This window comes from Halichondria panicea, chromosome 3, assembly GCF_963675165.1.
Source record: "Halichondria panicea chromosome 3, odHalPani1.1, whole genome shotgun sequence".
NCBI lineage: Eukaryota > Metazoa > Porifera > Demospongiae > Suberitida > Halichondriidae > Halichondria > Halichondria panicea.
In genome coordinates this window covers 3,845,592-3,866,651 of record NC_087379.1, presented here as the reverse complement: position 1 = coordinate 3,866,651, position 21,060 = coordinate 3,845,592, and the positions used below count along the sequence as shown (strand labels likewise).

General features: G+C 40.4%; 3 protein-coding genes across 4 annotated transcripts; 2 read left to right on the top strand and 1 right to left on the bottom strand.

Annotated features, from left to right (window-relative positions):
* Nucleotides 1–43: 43 nt before the first annotated feature.
* LOC135333177 (aspartate beta-hydroxylase domain-containing protein 2-like) lies at nt 44–1,429 on the top strand. Its single transcript, XM_064528085.1, has one exon. It carries the CDS (start codon nt 134–136, stop codon nt 1,346–1,348), a length of 1,215 nt encoding a protein of 404 aa, XP_064384155.1. The 5' UTR covers nt 44–133; the 3' UTR covers nt 1,349–1,429.
* On the bottom strand, nt 1,357–11,638 carry LOC135333176 (uncharacterized). Of its 2 annotated transcripts, none has more exons than XM_064528083.1 (11): nt 11,482–11,638; nt 9,230–9,283; nt 9,050–9,168; nt 8,768–8,998; nt 8,387–8,588; nt 8,152–8,262; nt 7,196–7,318; nt 6,984–7,140; nt 5,110–5,266; nt 3,671–3,800; nt 1,357–1,715 (listed from the first exon to the last, which is right to left on the bottom strand). In XM_064528083.1, exons 1-11 carry the CDS (start codon nt 11,542–11,544, stop codon nt 1,464–1,466), a joined length of 1,599 nt encoding a protein of 532 aa, XP_064384153.1. In that variant the 5' UTR covers nt 11,545–11,638; the 3' UTR covers nt 1,357–1,463. The 2 variants fall into 2 exon arrangements, with proteins under 2 accessions (XP_064384153.1, XP_064384154.1); XM_064528084.1 differs by having other exon boundaries at nt 5,110–5,263.
* Nucleotides 11,639–11,646: 8 nt separating this feature from the next.
* On the top strand, nt 11,647–20,772 carry LOC135333179 (V-type proton ATPase subunit C 1-A-like). Its single transcript, XM_064528086.1, has 11 exons — nt 11,647–11,906; nt 12,516–12,583; nt 12,683–12,776; nt 12,966–13,061; nt 16,272–16,363; nt 16,415–16,513; nt 19,566–19,727; nt 19,780–19,873; nt 20,259–20,356; nt 20,414–20,543; nt 20,594–20,772. The coding sequence occupies exons 1-11, from the start codon at nt 11,784–11,786 to the stop codon at nt 20,681–20,683; spliced, it is 1,146 nt and encodes a 381-aa protein (XP_064384156.1). The 5' UTR covers nt 11,647–11,783; the 3' UTR covers nt 20,684–20,772.
* The last annotated feature ends 288 nt before the right edge of the window (nt 20,773–21,060 follow it).

Below are 21,060 nucleotides of genomic sequence, written 5' to 3'. Positions count from 1 at the left end.
AGAGGCTGTCAACAAATGAATCCAATCTGTATAATTACAGATCCTGATTTTATCAGTTACACCCCTCAAAACATACACACCTGTTGAGGTGGATGCAAGAGTACCACCTATAGCTAGTGCTGAGAAAGTGAAGATGCATCTTAGACTACTACATCTAGGTAATATAGCACTAATATTGAGCTACTGCTATGTCTGTGTGCAAAACAAGACTACTAACAAAGTGCTGAGTGTTCCTGTGACTGGACAAAATGACCTAGTGTTCAACGAAGGAGACAATCCATGTAAGGTAATAACGAAGTACTGCAAGAAGATTTCAAAACGGGGTTCCGAAGAAACGTGCTTTGATCAACTGCATTCAGCAGTACTCCCACAAATGACGCATACCTGGTCTAATTTCAAACAAAAACTGCGTATAGATGCAAGTTTCTTTATCAATTGCAACAATAAGGTGCTCAAAACACCGGAGGTGATTACTATGGATACAGAAAATCTGGGATATGAAGCAAATAAAACTGATACAGTACAAGATATGTTGAGGTTACTACAGCGAGCCATGCAGAGAGACAAAGAGGCATTAGCAACATTCAACACGAAACGAAATGAATTAAAGCTTTCAGACACTGAGAAGCTTGAATTATATAGGGAAGCGATTATGCTGCTACCCAACAATCTATTCATTGTGGATCAGCTGGGATTGGCACTGTTGTTTCTAAACCAAGAGCTTGCAGCAAGAAAATTATGGGCCAACGCAGTAAACAGAGAATTATGGGGAAACCCATTGCAGCGTCCAGTGTCACGTTATGTCAAGGGACTCACTTCAAGGCCATGGTACAATACAGCCGAATATCCATTCATAGCCCGACTTGAAGCTGGATACAGCGATATAAAAGAAGAGTTACTATACAATTTAAAAGAGCGCTCATACATGTTCACAGAAGAAACAGAAAATTTACACGTTGGCGGTGATTGGACTGAGCTGCGGCTTAAATCTTCAGGCTATGGGTTTACTGAGTATACACAGTACTTTCAAAAAACTATGTCTCACATACGAGGGTGTGGGCAAGATTTCACAAGTATAAAGTTTTCTGCTATTCAACCAGGCACACACATTCGAACTCACACAGGGCCATCAAACGAGAGGTTGAGATTACACCTAACATTATTACATAGCGGTGGAGCACGTATAAGAGTCGGAACTGACTGGCATACATGGAAGGAAGGGGAAATAATTATGTTTGACGACTCATGGGAACATGAAGTTATTCATAGTGGTACTAAAATCAGAGCAGTACTTATAATGGACATATGGCATCCTGAGCTTCCTTCTGAAAAGAGAATTGCCCATTAGACTAACAATTATGTGAAAGTATAACATTTTTACTGAGCAAACAATATTCCAGAAATGTGATGTAATTATATTGAAAACTAACACACGCATAAATTAACGAGCATGCATTCACTGTTTAAAGCAGAGTGTGTGAGCCTGCCAAGTCATCATACTTAATGGTGAGGAATTCAGTAAGCAGGGTGGCTTTGGAAGGATTCAGATCAGGGAACACTGAGAGTCCGCAAGCTATGCCCAATGTGTGAGCACTCATTTTGTTTTGCTCTTTCCATGGGGTCTGTGTAATAGTGTTCAACAGCAGCATGATGTTAGTTAGTACATTGAGCTCTCGGGATGACAGCTCGCCTAGAACAGTAGGTACAATTTCTTCCTGCGAGGAAAGGAAGACATAAATTTAAAGTTAAGAATTGTGTGCTTGCACGTACATGTACGTGTGTACACAAATGTTAAGTGTGGCACGCATATGCACACATATAATAGTGCAATTATTATGTTTGCGAACACATTTAAATGCAGTTTAAGTGCAGCACGATTTCTGATTTCGGCATGCGTGCTACATGCAACTAAAACTGCATTTTTACATGTACAAACCTCGATTGTCTGGACACCTTGGTTCCAGAGCCAAGCCGGATAACCGGATAATTGAATCGATAAACCACGCCTTGATCCACCCACTTAAATGACAAACATAGTAACAACTGCAATGCACATGCGCATTTAAGGGACACACCCATTCTGAATTAGAAATTGCCAAGCTGGATAATGGAGGTTCCGGATAATGGAGAATGGAGGGCCGGATAATAGAGGTTCTACGTACTGTATCACATTAGGCGCACATAAACTGTCTTATCAGAGACTTGCATACATGTGTAAGTTGCCCACATTAGGCACTCTTTTAGAGTGGACAGTGTAGATACAAACAAGAGCTTGTTTGTTGACATTGGTGAGTTTTCGTCTTGTTAGGCTAAAGGGTTAATGTTATTCGCACACTTAGGGATCGAAGGGTATAATTGTGTGTACATGCAAACCACATAATCGCAGGGTCAATAGCAGAGCTCTATATGCTTATATTCGAGAATGCACCTATAATGCAGTCATTTTCAAGCCCCACCCAGAAACTGGATGTCTCTGTCTCTGTGATGAGGGCAGATTCGTAAGCTAGCTAGAAAGTGAGCAGGCAAGGCAAGCAGGCAACCTAATGGATCTACATGTATATCATACTACAGTTCCATTAACATTCATATTGACCAGGAGCTGGAACAAAAGGACCTCACATTCTCTCAGCATGTAGCTACCATGCACTGTACAAGCTAGCTAGCTCATAAAAATAGATAAACAAAGTTAGCTGAATCAATCAACATTTTCACTAATATCCTTCGCATGATCGGAAAAGCGCTTCAATTCGAGTACAAAAAACCTGCAGTTGAGCTTGCGTTTAAAATAAAGATACGCTTATAGTCTGAGTAAGCGCTAATGATTCAGTTTCTATGGTACATCTATACACGGCTGTTTTAGTATTTTAGTATCGATGTACATGACTGTACGAAGTATCCCAATACACTATGTAGGTGGTATAGCAACGTTAAGGTTAATTGCTCATGAATAGAGCGGGACCAGACTCCATCCAAATTCCGGATGTCATTAAGTGAAGACACGTGTGTACATGCATTATGAATAATAATTATGCTATTACTGTGGCCAGAAGAGAAGCTGCTATAGCCAGATCGAATAGTCTTTTATCTCAACTTCCTCTCCAATAGAGTGAGTCTTGTGAGCTCTCTTAGTAGTTAGTTTAGTAGTTAGCTCTACACTAGAACGCTAGCTATTGGTAGCTGCAAGAGTGAGAAGAGAGCTGCAAGGCTCTGCTGATGCAGCCATTGATTTAAGACTTGGACTTTTGGCATCAATCGTTTTTAACAACAATCATGGTCGATCATTACCCACTCTCTGTGATTCTGGATTCTGCCTGCATGCTGCAAAATTTATATGCATCCGATGATAATGTGTGTATAGGCTATTGCTATAACGGCTAGTAGCTTTAGCTTTAACACCTCCACTGAGGCATCAGCACCCGCGGTGCTTTCATTTATACAAGTTGCTGAACAGTTTGATGTGGGCCTAATGCGCGTAATTTACATACATGTTGTTTCCTGCGTGAAAGACGCAAGTCAGACGTAATGAGGAATCAGATCTCCTATGGCACGTATCCTTTGCATGCGGTACTACACTCTTTATTGCTAGGCGGTTTTGGCATTCCATATGCAGCATGCGTGCCGCACTCACACGTATAGTAACTGAAAGAGTCACAGTATAATAATAACTTACTCTATTTGCTTCTTCCAGGACCTTATCCAATGCAGACACACTAGCCGGACACAAGAATGGGTGTTCCCTGAGATGAAGCTTTAGTAATCCACTGATAGTATTAGGGTCACGCTGATCCATCAGTGCAGCCCTAAATAATTGAAGGTGGATCAAACACAATCACGGTAAGGTTAATCGGTCATGAATAATTCATAAGATTTATTCACTAACATTATTTTTGTAACTTGCAATGATTTTAATGAAAAGAGAATAATGAAACAATGCTAGCTACAATAATAATTCGGAGTTTATTTATGTGTCTTGTTATCCAATGAAGTGGTCTAAGATCAGCTGGAAAAAACTGAAGATTTTGGCGTCAAGTTTTGTTGACTGAATAGCTTCCAGGTCGTCTTTCTGACCAGTATTTGACTGCCTGAAGACTTAATGGAGGGCGACTCGAAGAGATCTTGTTTATAGAGATCTTACAGCCAAAAATAGTATCCTTATAGCACTGGCTCGTATACGGAATAGTGAGTAGCCGTACTTCAGAGTGAGTTTTGTGCAGTAAACATAATTATAGCTAGCATTCCGTGCCAAGCCAAATGGCCGGTATATCGAGGTGACCATACTTCAGAGAGCCGAAATAGCAAGAGTCTACTGTTGTTCATTGATCCCTGAGCAGCTGTAGCAACCTAGACAGACACACACGCACACACACTACAGTATACCTCGCTTGCGCATGCGTATACCGCAGCTTGAAAACAGTGTGGATGACCATCATCCGAACAGAGTGAACTAGCCTAGATGGACGGGCCAAGCTCATCTACACGTAACAGTAACCTTGGTGAAAGTCTACATGTAGACTTGATCCACCAGAAAGAAAAGAGCTACACACCTACAACTCTGTCGCTAGCTAGCTATATACATTTTAGCTATAGCTATATACAGCTCTGTGTATCAACTCAATATTATGAATTGTAATCTTTGTCTGCATGTACATATCGATTCAGGATATTTTTTCTGTTCAGTAGCAGGCCTTCTTCTCAAGAGGCCTCTGCAGGAGGCTAGAGTATGCATTGTATATGGGCATGAACATTCATATTCATAACAATAAACAACCGTAAACGATTCCTGCATGGCTATACATGCATGTACAAGAAATTTCAGCCTTCGATCTTTTCATATAAGGACAAACTGATTACTTACGTATATCGATCATTAAGTGCTACTGACAATTTTGTAAAGGGCGTCATGCAAAATCAGTTAACAATTGTGGTGAAAACCTGTGCGAGGACGTCACAAGGTCACGTAAATTGATGCATGTTTCTACTGTATAGAGTGCATCGGCCAGCTACATTTGCTGCTGGTTCAAGGCGGACAGGTATCAGTAAAAATTATTATAACAACACGTTCTTGGGCTCCAGTTATACCCTTCCATGGTTTCCACTATTGTGACTCACTTTAGAAACTCTCCTGTGGCTCTTCCTGACATGAAATCAGCATGGAGAGACTTCATAACAGCAGAATCACCAGACACTCTAAATAGACCCTCCTCTTTAAGAGCAACGGGTCGCATTAGATACTCAAGGCAGAGTTCGATCAGCAGCCTGCTCCCTACTGAAGAAACAAATTAAGTTACATAAAAGATATACCGAACGTTTGTGTTTATAGCTATACATGTACATGTACCTAACATTAATTATTCTAAAAGTGCACAAATTATGAAGCATAATTATAAGTACATACATGCATGTATATATAAAATTAATGATGGCTCGCTACATGTATATACCAGGAATCAAACTAGCGCCATATACGTACTGGCAGCAGCAGAAAGGAGCCCAAGCAGTCAAGAATGGATTTGAGAAGGACCCAAAAAGAAACTGAACATGGGTGCAGAATATCCCTGATCTGTACATATACATATAATATCAGTAGAAACGTACATGCACCAAGGAGGGCACATCGACACCCTGTAACTCAAAACTAATTAATGCTTGCACTTAGCAAACGAAAGTGCTGTTTTAGACGCAAAAGTGTTGACTTCTGCACAAACTGGATTCTATTGTGTCAGTCATGTAGCATACATGTATCTGGCCTCTGATACGAATTTTGAGTACTAGGGTAGATAGTGAGTTATTGCAAGCCTTTGTTGCATTTAGCCTCAAGGCTCTTCAGATGCCAGTATTTGATGTGCATAATTATGGCACTGTAGACGGTGACCTAATGGCGTACTGGCACTGTAAGAGTTGAGTACGTGTGAGTCGATCAAAGCTGAAAGTAAAACTGTCTGCTTTCCAGGCAACAAAGAGTTATTACATGGGAATTCTTGCCACAAATCAGAAACTCGTTAATCTGGTCACCCTAGCGAAATGGATGCCTAAACCCAATACCTCATTTTTTAACTGTGAATCTTGAAAGCTAATTCAACAACCTTCAGTTTGTCATCAAAATTTATTTTTATGTGCACAAACTCGAACTCTGCCATGAGTGAAAGAGCACTAACAAGCTGCTATACCTAGCTAGTTGCTACCGTAGATATCAGTATCAATATAGCTGCCACGTGCAGAGACATAATTATAGCCTTAAAGTTCACTGACGCTACTATTTGGAGCGGCTTCTATTTCACTGAAGATGAGCTGTATGGAGGCTACTACTTCAGTGCAGCCTTTATACAAAAGTGGCCTCTGATCATGTATATACGGTATGCTTGCCGCGGCTACTACATGTTTCATTGTGCTGCATAGGCGTTTATTAGCCCCAGCTATGTAATTCAACAACTTTTACATGTAGTTCATTGTAGTTGGTAGTGAAAAGTTCTTTTCACTTGCACAAACTCGAACTCTGTCACAAGAAAGTCTTTCAAAAGCACTAACAAGCCACACCCTATAACGAGGAGTGTTTCCAATTCCAATCCCTCTTACCATTACTGTAATATCTACATGTATATGGACAAACACACTATCATATACCTTGCTTGCGCATGTGCACACCGAGGCATAATTATGTAATAAAGTACATGTAAGTAGAATCAATCTATGCATCAATCAATCAAAATCAATCTATGCATATCTTTCAATACTTATTGACTGAAGCAAAACATGCCTAGGAAGCACACGGGGGGGAGGGTGGCTTTTTGGGAGACCCAAATACATTCTCAATTGTTAATACAACAGACCTGGAAAGCATAATTTCGGAGTACATAATTATAACCTGCAGGTGAGCATGAGATTAAAATTGAGTAAGCTACTAATCCGGAGGAGAATCCTCCCCCCCCCCCCCTCTGTGTGAAACCTGGATACAAACACTGCACGTTCTTAATTGCTTCACACACCTTCTTGAGTGGAAGAGAGCCCTTTGTTGTTGGAATGCTGTTTTTTCTTGTCCCCATCTGCTAAGAACTGATGTGCTCTGCTGGCTAACTCTTTTGGGCTCAACTTGCTCATGCACATGTACTGAACTTTCCGAGCTTGAATCATTAGCGTCTCATCCTGAACACAAATAATAGGTAATTTGCATACCATAAGCCCTAGTAGAGGTGCCTACCTTGTAGAGGTATTCCTGAAACTCGTGACATGTCGGCAAGGGAATGGAGCCATACTCAACATTACAAAAGATCACTGTTTGACAATAATCAGCAGCATTGAATTGATCATGACTCTGTGCACCCTGAATACATGTAGATATGAATAATAAGTAGAGCACTGAAGTGCTAAACACTCGGCGGTGTTATGCCGTCGTATTATTGTCACAACTAGTGTTGTACAAGTACAGCAGTAGTATGTATGAACATGGAGACCTAGCGGCATGAAACTAAACTACACTAATTTTATGTAGTTTAGTTTCCATTTACTTATAAGTAAAAATGAAAATAAGGCTTTGAAAACGGCAGTGGTCCAGTGCACACACACTGGGACTAGGAGCACAGTGGAGTCAGTTAAGACGACTGGAGTCGAGGCCCATCAAAAATGTGTACTGTCGTGCCTCAAATAAAAGCAGCATTTAGCTACATGTTAGCTTTTGCGTGCTTGTTTTCTTTGCACTATAATAACTAACTTGTTGTGTTGAAGCTATCCATTCTTTAAAAGGAATTTGCGTACTCAGGCTCTGGTGTGGACACTAGTAAATGAGTTGTGTACCCAATGAAATAACCTCCCCACTGGTTGCTAACTGGGTTACTGACCTGTGGGTCTGTGCCTGCATGGGTATTACTATTAGTGATACATGTATGCCTCAGTCACTATACACTCTATTATACAACCGAGAAACTTACTACACATGCATGGTCTACCTAATTGAGCGACTATTATAACTAGTGGCACTGTGGCGCATCTCGGTTAATGATAATTGTAACTATGTGTGATATGGCACAGGGTTAGGATTAATACATCTAGTTACAGAGAACATAACAATTCCAGTCATAGCTAGTGAGTACCACGGAGACACGGATATAGCTCATTAAAAACGTCTATAGCAAATAAGGTCAATGTACTTATACCCACCTTCAATCCATTCCCAAGCATTAACTGTGATTGCATATCTGTAAAACACTTAAGTGCATTGTTTACTACGGCCACCATGTTTTGAGCAGTTGTCCGAAGGATGTCCAGTACCTACACAAGCATACTGTACATGTATATATAGGCACTTAGAAATAACACAATTATTATACTGAAAACAAACCCAATGGTTGCATGGCTAAACATTACTGCCTGTTTGCCTATGAACATAAGTTACCCCAGGGAGTTGACTGGTAAAAACATCTTGCTGTAATTGGTTGAGGTATTGCACAGCTGTTTCATAGTCCTCTTTGCTCTCTTGTACTTTGCGACTAAGCTGCGCTTCACGATCGTGAAGTTTATTGCCTGGGGCAGGATTCCAAGAATCCCCTTGCTCATGGTACAGCTCTAACATCACAACCTCCCAGTCTCCAACTACACTGTACACATGAGCACCAGTGCATTACAAGTATATAATAATGTATTATACACAACAGCTACAGTATTATATTACACTGCTTTGCACGCATCAAACATAATTAAACATGCCACACAAATTTGCCTGATTTGGCACATTCGCAAAAGTTAACATGTACGCGGTAGTTTTTGCCCTGAATACCTAAAGTACTTATCTCTACTCTTCTGCAGTGCTGCTTTTGCTGTGAAGTAGTCCTTAAGAAGTTTCCTACTATCACTGACTGTGACTCTAAACCTCTTCTCAAGATCGTTGATCAGAAAGGTTTGCAGGGGCTGTAGTGCCTGCAACTCTAAAGTAGAGGCAATACGGGAAGTTTGCATTGCTTCTGATGTTAGTTGCTCTTTTATTCCATTCCATGAAGAATCTAAGGAACTGTAAAAAGCAGCTGAAAAACAGATTATATAACATCATACATGTATTTACCCCTGAAATTTCATGTGTTTTGTTTGCCCATCATCATGGATTGATTGCACCATTTTCTGAACATTCTTCACATGATCCTTGTCCACAGTCACACGTTTCTTCAGTACTAGAACTAAGCTCTACATTAAAATCACATCCATTGTAAACAACACACACACTCTATTACGTATGTACTTATACCTTTCCTTGCTTCAGAAAATCATCAATCCTTCCTTGTACTTTCTCAAAATGTTCCTATAATTATGTTCACATGACTATTAGCCCAGCTGTAGCTGCACAAGACTAACATGTACATATTATTTTCATTGAGATAGAACTTGGCATAATTTCGAGCATAATAGCGATTTTTCTGACATAATGAGCACCTACAATTATACAAATGTACACCCTTACAAAAATGCAGCACGCATGCAGCACATGTATCACTCGCATCTTGCACATATCTGGCATTAATTTGCTGCTTGCATGTGTGCTGCTTGCGTGCTGCATGGTGCATTTGGACATAGGCATGGGCAGGAGTACCTTCATGTACCCTGGTGTGGGACGAGTACAGGATAAGTGCGACTGTTATATGTACATATACACATACATACATCATTATGTAATACATGTACATCTTTGTGTTGGCTAGCTGTGATCTGTGATTTCGCAGTGCCTTTTGTATCTGAAGCTGGTAGCTACATGTAGCTCTTCAGTTTCTTTCTCTTCTCTCTTTTCTTTTCAATTTGAGCATTGGACTATTCAGGGTAGGTATATGGCTTTTGTAATAATGTACATGTACACGTCAGTATAGTAATACAGAGTTAGACATCAGTAAGCCTTATGGGTACTTTCTCATACGAATTAGGGGATATCCTTAATCATCTCCTTGACAAGGATGGATTCTAGACTATATAAGTGTTAAGTTCATGTGGCCATTACAATGTGACGTCAAAGGGATGTGCATGTTGTGCTCGTGGTGGGGGCATAGCGAAGTTTAGCATTATGCTGTTTAATGCTGGATATCAACAAAGGTTGAATAACAGGCTAATAATAGGCATGTCTTGAGATTAAGCTATCAAGATCGATCGACCCTACACCAATAGAGCAGACTATAATTTATAGTTAGGGGGGAGCCAAAACATTGACGCTCACGTAGGGTTAGCGCCTCCTACAGAGGCTTCAAGCAATGAACAAGGAGAGGAAGTGGCTTTGTAGGAATTTGATTACTTTTCTTGGCCAGCATAAAAAAATTATACATGTACGTATAACTGGAAAATTTGGTTGGTGTTTATAAATTTTCCAGTTATACGGTACTCAAATTATCGACACCTTCGATCTTAGGCAATTTTCTGGCCTCTAAAAAGTAGTGATTGCCGAAGTTGACAATTGTTTTATTGACCACATTCTACATGTACATGTAAATTGACATACATGTAGCCTTAATTCCAATGGGGGGCGGACAACATCACGCAAGCACAAATATTACTGAATCAGGCAAATTTAGACTAAATTACTCGTTACTTGTTATTCAGAGAAGTCTGTGTATAGCTTCCTAGTACTATAAAGAACTATTTGAAGTACCTTGCCCCGACTGGCCTGCTTGTTTTGTGATGCTGCAAGCTGATGAGAGGCATAGACAGAAGAATCTCTCTTAGCTCCAGACATTCACGTGTGACTAGTACCGTAAGACATCGATTTAAGGTGACCCTCTAAATATGCCACACCTAGTACCTTCGAGCTCAGGCAATTTTCTGACCTCTAGAAGTAGCGACAGCTCCGTTTGCAATTATTTTTTAATGTCACGTCCTAAATAGAGGTAAATGTAGCCACTCCCTTGCCCCTCGACTGTAGCCCACTGGAAAATTAAGCGGCCTGAAATCGAGGCAAGTAGACTCTGTAGTAGTGTAGAGCTACACGTACCCTCCAATTAGATGCGACCCTCTAAATATGCGACACCAGGGCTTCAATCGATCTCTAAAAGAAGCGACCTCTGGCTTCGTATTAAATACTTATCGCCAAAACGAGTACTGTAAGACCTCGATTTAAAGCGACACTTTTTCGAAGCCAGAGGTCGCTTCTTTTGGAGGTTAAAACATTATATTGAAGACCTGGTGTCGCATATTTAGAGGTCGCATCTAATTGGAGGTAAATTTATATAGTCTACTTAATTAAAACACAGATTTTCCAGTGGGCTACAATCGAGGCTAGGGAGTGGCTACATTTACAGAACGCGACATTAAAAAATAATTGTCAACGCAGCTGTCGCTATTTTTAGAGGTCAGAAAATTGCTGAAGCTCCTGGGTGTCGCATAATTATTTTTAGGGTCGCCTTAAATCTAGGTATTACGGTAAATACAATACTCCCTTTCTCTTGCATGCCCTTCTACTTTAATATGCCTCCATAGCTATAGAGTATCAATGATTATACTGGAACCCTATCTACAACTCACCACCAAATTTTGCTTTTCATCTTCAACTGACACATAACTTTGCCTCCTAGTAGCTTTAGACATTGCAAAAACAAAACACAATTTCTTTGAGAAGTAGTTTACAGCCTCTGGTTTACGGCACTGTAAAACCACTCCCCTTTTCAGAATTGGGGTGTTGGGCTCCGCCCAACTAGTCATATGACTGGCCAAACATTGTAAGTGCATGTACAAGTACTGTGCTTTGCAAGTAAGTATTTACTTACGTACGTGGGGCTACAACAGAGCTAGAGGCAACAGTGCAGTGTCAGACTGCTAAATATATAATGGCTGCATACTGGTTAGTTTCTGCTCCTGGTGACCCAAAACCAGAGAATACGTGGGGGCTCATCAAAGAAAAAACCGGTGGTGTGTCAGTCAATCACAAATTCAACATTCCTGATCTAAAGGTGAGCTCTAAATCTAGCTACGGAATATCTATAAAGTTTATAGATCTAATTATTATGCTCTAGGTATTTTGGCCAGAAATAATATTGTGTGTTTAAGTGAAACTACCGTGGAGTACCGTAAGACCTCGATTTAAGGCGACCCTCCAAATATGCGACACCCAGGAGCTTCAGCAATTTTCTGACCTCTAAAAGTAGCGACAGCTGCGTTGACAATTATTTTTTAATGTCGCGTTCTAAATAGAGGTAAATGTAGCCACTCCCTAGCCTCGATTGTAGCCCACTGGAAATCAGTGTTTTTAAGCGGCCTGAAATCGAGGCAAGTAGACTCTGTAAAGTTACCTCCAATTAGATGCGACCCTCTAAATATGCGACAACAGGACTTCAATATAATTTTTCAACCTTCAAAAGATGCGACCTCTGGCTTTGTAATTATTAAAAAGTGTCGCTTTAAATCGAGATCTTACGGTACGTATATATACATATGTTTTTCGATAGGGATCTGTGAATTATATAATGTGTATGTGTCAAGTTATCCCCATTTCATTGGTGCATATAATTATAGGGAACTCAGTTTGACTTTCGAAGGACATTCTCTATACCTTCATGTAGGTTGGCACCCTGGACACACTTGTTGATCTGGGAGATAAGCTACAAAAGCTTGACCCATTCGTTGAAAAGTTGGTTGAAACACGAATTTACAATGCACCACTTTAACCACCTCATTCATACCATTGATGAAGTCTTGTACGCAATTGACATTTTGTTCATTTCCTCAGCGTTGTCAGGAAGATGGCCCAGTATATGGGTGACATACTAGAGCCTGAAGACAAGGAAAAGCTACAAGAGAACCTTCTGGTTGGCCCAGCTAAGGTAGTTTCAATGCGGAGATTGTAGGTTACCACACAGACACAGAATGATAAGCAATTAATAATTTAATAATTAAAGAACGCAGGCACTTTCGATTGTTACCCACAGCAGAAGGAACTGTAGTGTCAGTTTATGAAGCTGTTTGTTGCTCACTTGGATTTATTTTATAGTGGTGCTTTTCAATTGTGCTAGGTACCGATGGAAACCTTCCTGACTCGTTTCCAGTGGGACTCCGCCAAGTTCCCATTGAGACAGCCCCTGCCTAACATAGTCGAAGGCATTAGTAAGGTGAGGGTTGATTTCGCACACCCAGGTGCAGAGGTATAAATAACACATCTTGATTGTCCTGACAAGTTGTCCTAGCATTTTGTTCTGCTATCAGACACCAAATTACCCATGCAATGTCCTTAGTATAATCTCTAAGAGGCTTTAGGGAAGATAATTGTTGACCAATCAGATTGAAGAAATCCAGTCAGGTGAATTAAATTGGAGAAGAACTCATACGCATGGTAAAACACTTAGCCCTTAGGAATAGAATGATAATGAAAGCACCGCAGGTGCTGATGCCTTGGTAGAGGTGCCAAAGCTACATACCGTATTACTAGAATATTTTGCGGGTGAAAAACCTTTGCAAATGAGCAGAAAATTGAAAGAAAACTCCAAAATTTGCAAATGTTTGATGCTCGCAAAAACACTAGAGCACCAAAGTGCAAACCCTCGGCTGGTGACATGATTATAAAGAAACTAGAAGAGTGGTATATAATGCAGTGCATGTATAGTGATGTTATGATGTATGACCAGTCTCCTAGTATAACTTAACTGTGTAGCACAGCAACTCAGGAGCAATAAAACTATACCAGACTGGAGGCAAGCTGAACATTTAAGAACAGGGTTTTAGTGGTATAGGTATAATAGTATGCACTGTACTAGGATTACAGCTAAGAAGCCTGGAGTCTCAGAGAAGTATATGTATGGTTCCTGGAGTAGGATCCCAGAGTCAGCTACTAACAGAGACAACAAACCAGTCACAATTTTTTAGCTTTCTATGACCCTTTTCTATTGTTCTTGGTACGGGATCACTTCAGCTGTAAATACATAGATAGCCTCGATCCCAGCCCCTCTCACTAGAGAGCCTGGTAACCACCGTTTGCGCGTGGGTGGATTCAATAGTAAATTTGTTAGTAAAACTCTTTGTCAATTAACCTTTTGTACTATGGTCACCCACGTGGTATTAGTGTGAAGAGAGAGAAATCGCCATCACAACTCTAGGCTCATACAAGGAGCACTGATCTTACTGAGATGGCATCAAACAAGCGTCTGGACTTTCCAGAGTCGGTAGGTACTGACAGAAAAACGCCCACCACTCTACCACAGTACAAAAGAAGACAAAACCTGACTTTTCTACACTGGAGAGAGCTTGAGCAAGAGCAGAACAGAAGTAGAAGCCATCACAACAAAAGTAGTCACTAGTCTAGGTGGTCATAAATGATGTAAGTAGCTGTGTTATTTTATTAAAACTGCTGTGATTTGTGCAATGACATCATTGTAAAATATACAATAATACTGACTAATTTACTAAGATATCTCGATCCCCAAGAATCTTGGGGCAATTGACGCATGCGCAGACAGTGTATACCAGGCCGTCTTTATCAATTGAGAGCGGCCTGGAATCGAGGCTAATACATAGAGTAAAGGCCGCGTGTAGTTAGCTAGCTGCCAACGTGCAAGTTCAAGCTTCTTAGCTTTTGCTCGCTTTTATAATTATGACAACGGACCTTTAACATCGAAATCTGCTATTGTTAACACTAATAACTTGTTGTGTGGAGGCTATCCATGCTGTAAACGCAGTGCTGTGACGCTCTTCTTTATAGTGACCAGAGGTCCAGCATCTGAGGGAAGGAGGGCAGACTGGTTGTAGTATCTCAAACGTAGTGAGGGTTCTACTCTGGTAGTATGATTAGTATAATTAATAGTATGGCTAAGAGTGCAATATGGGATTAATAGCATGAGTAACAAGCAATGGCAAGGATACTAATTGCTGTTAACCTTGTTATGAGTGCTATATTAATCCCTTATTGCACGAGTAGCCATACTATTGATTGTTAATCGTTTGTGATGCAGTTTTAAGGACATTTTTAGCTGCAGTTTCAGTAAAAATATTAGCCGCGGCCGTTATTCGAAAGTGCGGTCGTCAAGGCAGTAATTGCACGTCATTAATGACGACGTGCAATCATAGATAGAGTAGAAGGGGATTGGCAACGGAAGTGGTTCACGTGATGTTTTACAATGAAGTCTATGTAGAGCTCAGAAACAATCCGTGTTTCGCTTTCTACCCCGGGTAAGTTTACCGGGAAACTTATTGAGTCTAATCATAGTCTATGCATGCGTCTCAAAGACCCCTCTAACACTTAAACAAATGCCCCCTGATAGTGAGTATCATTTGGAAACGAAAAAAATACAATCTTGATTGTCGTGAAGTAGCTAACACAGAGCTATTTTTCTTGCTTGTGTTAGTTTAGCTACTATGATATAGCTAAGGTTGTGTCACTAAGTAGTATGCTGTGTCCCAAATAGCCACAAGTATTTGATGAAGTTGATGTTTAGCAGCAGAACTGCTCGTGGACTTTTTACAGACAGCAAAAACAATTCTCATGAATTATTCATGTTTAGACCCCACGTTGGAAGTAAGCCTCGATTAAAACCGCGGGGAAACACGGATGGTACTTCGAGGGTATCTCGTTTCCAATCCCTCTCTACTCAATCTATGGTGCAATTACTGCCTTGACGACGTGCAATTATTGATACACGATTAATCACTGTACGAATGAAAGCACCGCAGGTGCTGATGCCTCGGTGGAGATGCCAATGGCAAAGCTACATAACATAAAGCTACTTATACACATGATAATTCTAAAATTAATGGCTGCATTAGCAGAGCCTTGCAGCTCTCTTCTCACTCTTGCAGCTAGCTACCAATAGCTAGCGTTCTAGTGCAGAGCTAACTACTAAGTAGAGTAGCAACACTCGGTAAACAAGTTTGGCTACGTGCTCTTCTGAAAAGGCTGCAATGGCATTCCAAGTAAGCAAAACTAGGCATAACTCGAGAACGAAGCATTATTTTGCAAATCCACGAATTAAAATCCAAGTAAACATGACTAGAAGCCTATAGAAACTCTTACTTGCACTTGATTCATCCTTGAGCAGCTGTAGCAGTCTACACACGCACACACACATACACACACAGACACACACACATACACACGCACACACTACCGTATACCTCGCTTGCGCATGCGCACCGAGGCATGATCACAGTATAATAGGACAACATGCGATTAGCAATAATTATAAACGACCTCTACCATATATTGGACATAAAATATGCCCAGCCAGCTATTATCTCTATTCTCGTACCGATTAATTTGACATAACTTTTTGAGTGTACGTACATGTACGTTATGTCAAGGCATCAGTAATTACATTTATTCATCTGCATAGCTGGTCTCACAAGTGGACACAGACCTGAAGACCAAGTCACAGAGTTACAATGCACTACGTCAGAATCTTCAAATAATTGAAAGAAAAAATACGTAAGCTCATAATTATAGCTGGTATCACTAATTAGTTGTGGTTTTCTTTAGAGGGAACTTGATGACTCGATCTCTAGTTGATCTTGTAAAGAAAGAAGATTTTGTTTTGGATTCAGAGTACCTGCAGACTCTTATTGTTGTTGTCCCCAAGTGAGTTCAATTATAAGAAGACCGGAGGGGATTAGAGCATTGACAATCGCCCTTCCGGTCATGATTTCTTTTCTATGTCCTCCAACCCATGGTAACTAGTACGTTAAAATAATCTGGAGTAGCAGTGACTAGTGAGTGAAATACAATTTGACTAGTGGGTGAAATACAATTTGTAGTGCACAGCCAGATGTAGCAGCAGTAGTTAGTGCCCCTCTTCAATCAGTAAAACAGCAGGTTATTTGAGAGTGTCTACATAGATAGTTGAGTATATCGACTAGAAAACATTTGCAATGTAAAAAGTTGCTAGGGGGAAATATAACAAGGAATCCGGCGAGAGCATAACTCTAATCCGTTACAATGTCATTCACGTCTTCTTGAACTTCTATATGCTTCTTACTGTTATTGAAACGAAACCGAAAAATGTGTATGTCCATGCAGTCCTGTGAAAAGTAGATAGGACTGGACATTAATATGCTGATGTGTACGTTAAATTCGTGAGTCAGAAAATGACAGCCGTGTTAATGATTACACTGCGGGTGCTGATGCCTCAGTGTAGGCAATGAAGCTACATGTACATATGCAGTATCACTTCGTATTAGCGTAGATTCGAGAAGAGGGATGAGAAACACTGTATTAAAATTAAGCTTCGTGGATTTGCAAAATAATGCTTTGTTCTCGAGTTATGCCTACTTGGAATGCCATTGCAGCCATTTCAGAAGTACTGAGCACAATATCTGGCATATTGCACGAGTGATAGTAACAGCAGACTCTGTCACTTGGCTGGAATAGGGAGGTGGCTGTATTTCAAAAAATAGCCGCGGCTAAAAACGACCTTACCTCGAATCTAATTTTGCGGTTCTGTCTTGAGGATAATGAATCGTTTTGCTCTCTATTTAAGTGTAATCTGCCAAACCACACCCCAAACGTGATATCCGTCATAATCACGAAAACCTAGGTTGGGGCAGCCAGTACTGGCCAGTATACGAAATAGCGAGTGGCCGCAGTTCAGGGTGAGTTTTGTGCAGTAAACATCTAGCTAGCAATCCGTGCCAAACCAAATGGGCGGTATAGGTATATCGTGGTGGCCATGCATAACTCAGAGCAAAAGTCTACTGTAGTGCAATAACTGATTTGTTGCGTAGGAGAAATATGCAATGATGTCATTAATAAATAGATCAATGAAATCTTTATTAATGGCATATTTCTCCGACGCAACAAATCAGTTATTGCACTACAGTAGACTAAATATAATGGATCAATGAAATCTTATATTTATGATGCCTCGGTGGAGGCCAAAGCTACATAACATAAATTTACTATATACACGTTATATCAGATGAACATAATTCTTGCATTATTTCAGGCCAGAATCCAGGGAAACTCAAATTAATAGTGGGTAATGATTGACCATGCTGGTTGTTAAAGCGATCATGCTAAAAGTTCCAAGTGGTGTCAGATACGCCCAAGAGTACATTGAGCTTCTTGTACGATAACCCCAGACCGCTCTGCTACGATGTCCCGAGGGCATCTACATGTATTGAAAGCCGGCCTTGTTCAGAGGCAGGTACATGTAGCAGGGATCTACTAACTGGAACTTTTGAGATAAAAAACCCTCTGTACAGTTTAAAGAAAGTGAGTTGGTCTAAAATTAATGGCTGCATCAGCAGAGCCTGGCAGCTCTATTCTCACTCTTACAGCTACCAATAGCCAGCGTTCTAGTGCAGAGATAACTACTAAGTAGAGTAGCAACACTCTATGGACAAGTTGTTTACGTACTCTTCTGAAAAGGCTGCAATGGCATTCCAAGTAAGCTAAACTAGGCATAACTCGAGAACGAAGCATTATTTTGCAAATCCACGAATTAAAATCATGACTAGAAGCCTATAGTTACACTTCATTGATCCTTGAGCAGCTGTAGCACTCTACACAGACGCACAGACAGACTGACACACAGATACACACACAAACACACTACCGTATATCTCGCTTGCGCATGTGCACCGAGGCATAATAATGAAAGCACTGCTGGTGCTGATGCGGTAGAGGCACTTGAACATTTGTAATTCTTTGTATATTATATTATTCAGGATATTTTTCTGGAAAAATTTCAGTTTAATGGGAAACATTACGGGCAAATTATCCAATAATTGCAGTCAGTAGTAGCAGGCCTCCTTTTTGAGGCCTTGTGAAGGAGGCTAGCGCAGTTCTACAGGCAGTGCTACGAACCACAGACCACAGTTTACTCAACAGGCCTAATTAGTTGAATAGTGACGACAGTGATGACGCAATTTAGCGGTTTCACGTTTACTATAGGAGTTAAACACCTTATCTACTCTTACCGTCATACAATGAGCAGCTAGCTAGCTATTACAGTGTATGCAGACAGTCAGACATACTGATACAGCACTGGAGAAAAGATGATGGTCTTCAAAAACGGTAATTCCAGGTCACAGAGGAAGGCAACTTAGTCTTGGGGCTGTTGCAAGATCGAGAACGACTGAGGAAAAATGCACCGTTTCCCCAGTCGTTCTCAAATCTGCTTACTCAGTAATTTTCCTGCATCCATGAAAATGTTTTTGCATAATACAATGCGTTCATTGTGCGTTTAAACAGGAACGATGCGTTTTGCAAATGCAAACAGCTTTTTATTGATGCCATATGGCACAGTTCAGCACAGTATATGGCTGAAGTTACCCAATATCCTGAAACGGTCCCTTTTGTAATACTATAGCACCGTTGAAGTTACTTGTTGGTAAGCAAAAAATGTATTTCATGCGACTGGTGCATTCCACAGCCAGCTAGTAGTTGCCCACTAGTTGGAGTGATGTGTACCAGTAGTGCCTTGCCCTTATGTCACCACTGAGCCAATATATCCCTGACTGTACATGTAGCATCTTTATTTTTTTCTCTATGACGTACACATGCACTTCGGAGTTGATAGATGTTCCATAATTCTGTACATGCCTTCTCTGCTGTGGAGTCATAGAAACCCGGCGTACTTTTGATACGCTGGAGTGAATGTACTGCAGTTTATTTGTCACATCGTCTCCAGGTCTCTCTATAAGGAATGGGAAAACTCTTATGAGAAAATTACACAGATGGTAGTACCTAGGTCAACCAAAAAGGTAGCGGACGATTCTGAATATGGGCTATACACTGTCACTGTGTTTAGAAAAGTAGCCGATGAATACAAGCATCATGCTCGAGAGAAAAAGTTGAGTTTTGGTGTGTGAAAACGACACTATTCACTTGTCAATCTTTAACAGATTTATCGTTCGTGAGTTTGACTTCGATGCTAAGACCGTGCAAAAGGAGCGAGATGAAAAGGGGAAGCTTGAGCTTCAACTGAAGAAGCAGTTTGTGAGTTGTAATGCAACGCTTGATGCATGTGTGTGTGCCTGACTGGACCTACAATGTTAATACCGTATAGCACGAAATTTTTGAGGTACTTATATTTCATGGATTGGCCTCCAAAAGCATTTCGTTGCACAATGTTCGCGGAATGACTGCTTACCGGAAGCCACGCCTTTAAATCGTTATAGCAGATAATTCTGAACAATTTTCGTGGACTTAATTTTCGTGTAAGATTGCTAACCCCACGAAATCCGCGAAAATTAAGCCCCTTGAAAATTTTGCGCTATACGGGTATATACATTATTATGGAATAAAGTCGCGCTCCCTGGTGTAATAATTATAAGTGCCTCGTGCATGCATCAAATTAAATGTTGTGTTATTGTAAATGCAGGGACCACTGATGAACTGGCTGAAAGTTAATTTCAACCAGGTGTTTTCAGCTTGGGTTCATCTCAAAGCACTGCGTGTATTTACTGAATCTGTTTTGAGGTACATTTTCTGTGTTTATATGTTTTTTTGGTATTATTGATTCGTTCCCATGTATAGGTACAGCTTGCCTGTGAATTTTCAAGCAGTGATAATGAAGCCACATAGAAAATCGCAAAAGAAATTGACAGAAATTCTTAACGGTCTATATGGTCATCTTGACTCAAATTACATCGCGTCAGAGGCTGAGGTATTAATCAGAAAGGTGTGCATGTTCTTAATAATTATAACATTTTTTAGATGCTTGACATGCAAGGACTCTCTTTTGGGCAGCAAGACTACCATCCTTATGTGTTCTTCGAGATAGACTTAAACTTGCTTGCTAAGTAGGGAACAATAATTATTAATGTAGACCCCTTTATTGTTGCAGTCGGTTGACCTTAGTTTGTTTGTATGGCATTATTAATTTTTGTCCAAGATCCCCATGGTGTGCAATCGCAAGCGAGGTATACGGTAGTGTATGAAAGAACTTCTTTCAGATAACGAACGGCTGGTCTCGAGGCTAACAGTATACAGGCAATCTATATATAGGAACCCATTAATTTGACTGACAATAATATTATTTAATTAATGTCTGTCAAAATAATATTATTTGTATCCGAAAAGGAAGGGGATTGGAAACAAAAATGGCTAACACTACAAAGGATTATAACTAGAGCACTGAAGTGCAAACCCTCGGCTGGTGACATGATTATAAAGAAACCAGA

Bases quoted from the DNA above. Each gene is read 5' to 3' on its own strand.
- LOC135333177 (XM_064528085.1), top strand. From the start codon at position 134: ATGCATCTTAGACTACTACATCTAGGTAATATAGCACTAATATTGAGC.
- LOC135333176 (XM_064528083.1), bottom strand. From the start codon at position 11,544: ATGTCTAAAGCTACTAGGAGGCAAAGTTATGTGTCAGTTGAAGATGAA. The intron at 8,999-9,049 runs GTAAATACATGT...TGCTTTTTACAG, and splicing joins AAACACATGAAATTTCAGGG to TTCCTTAGATTCTTCATGGA. The intron at 5,267-6,983 runs GTGTGTGAAGCA...TTGTTTCTTCAG, and splicing joins GCTCTCTTCCACTCAAGAAG to TAGGGAGCAGGCTGCTGATC.
- LOC135333179 (XM_064528086.1), top strand. From the start codon at position 11,784: ATGGCTGCATACTGGTTAGTTTCTGCTCCTGGTGACCCAAAACCAGAG. The intron at 11,907-12,515 runs GTGAGCTCTAAA...ACCTTCATGTAG, and splicing joins TCAACATTCCTGATCTAAAG to GTTGGCACCCTGGACACACT. The intron at 12,777-12,965 runs GTAGTTTCAATG...CAATTGTGCTAG, and splicing joins TTCTGGTTGGCCCAGCTAAG to GTACCGATGGAAACCTTCCT.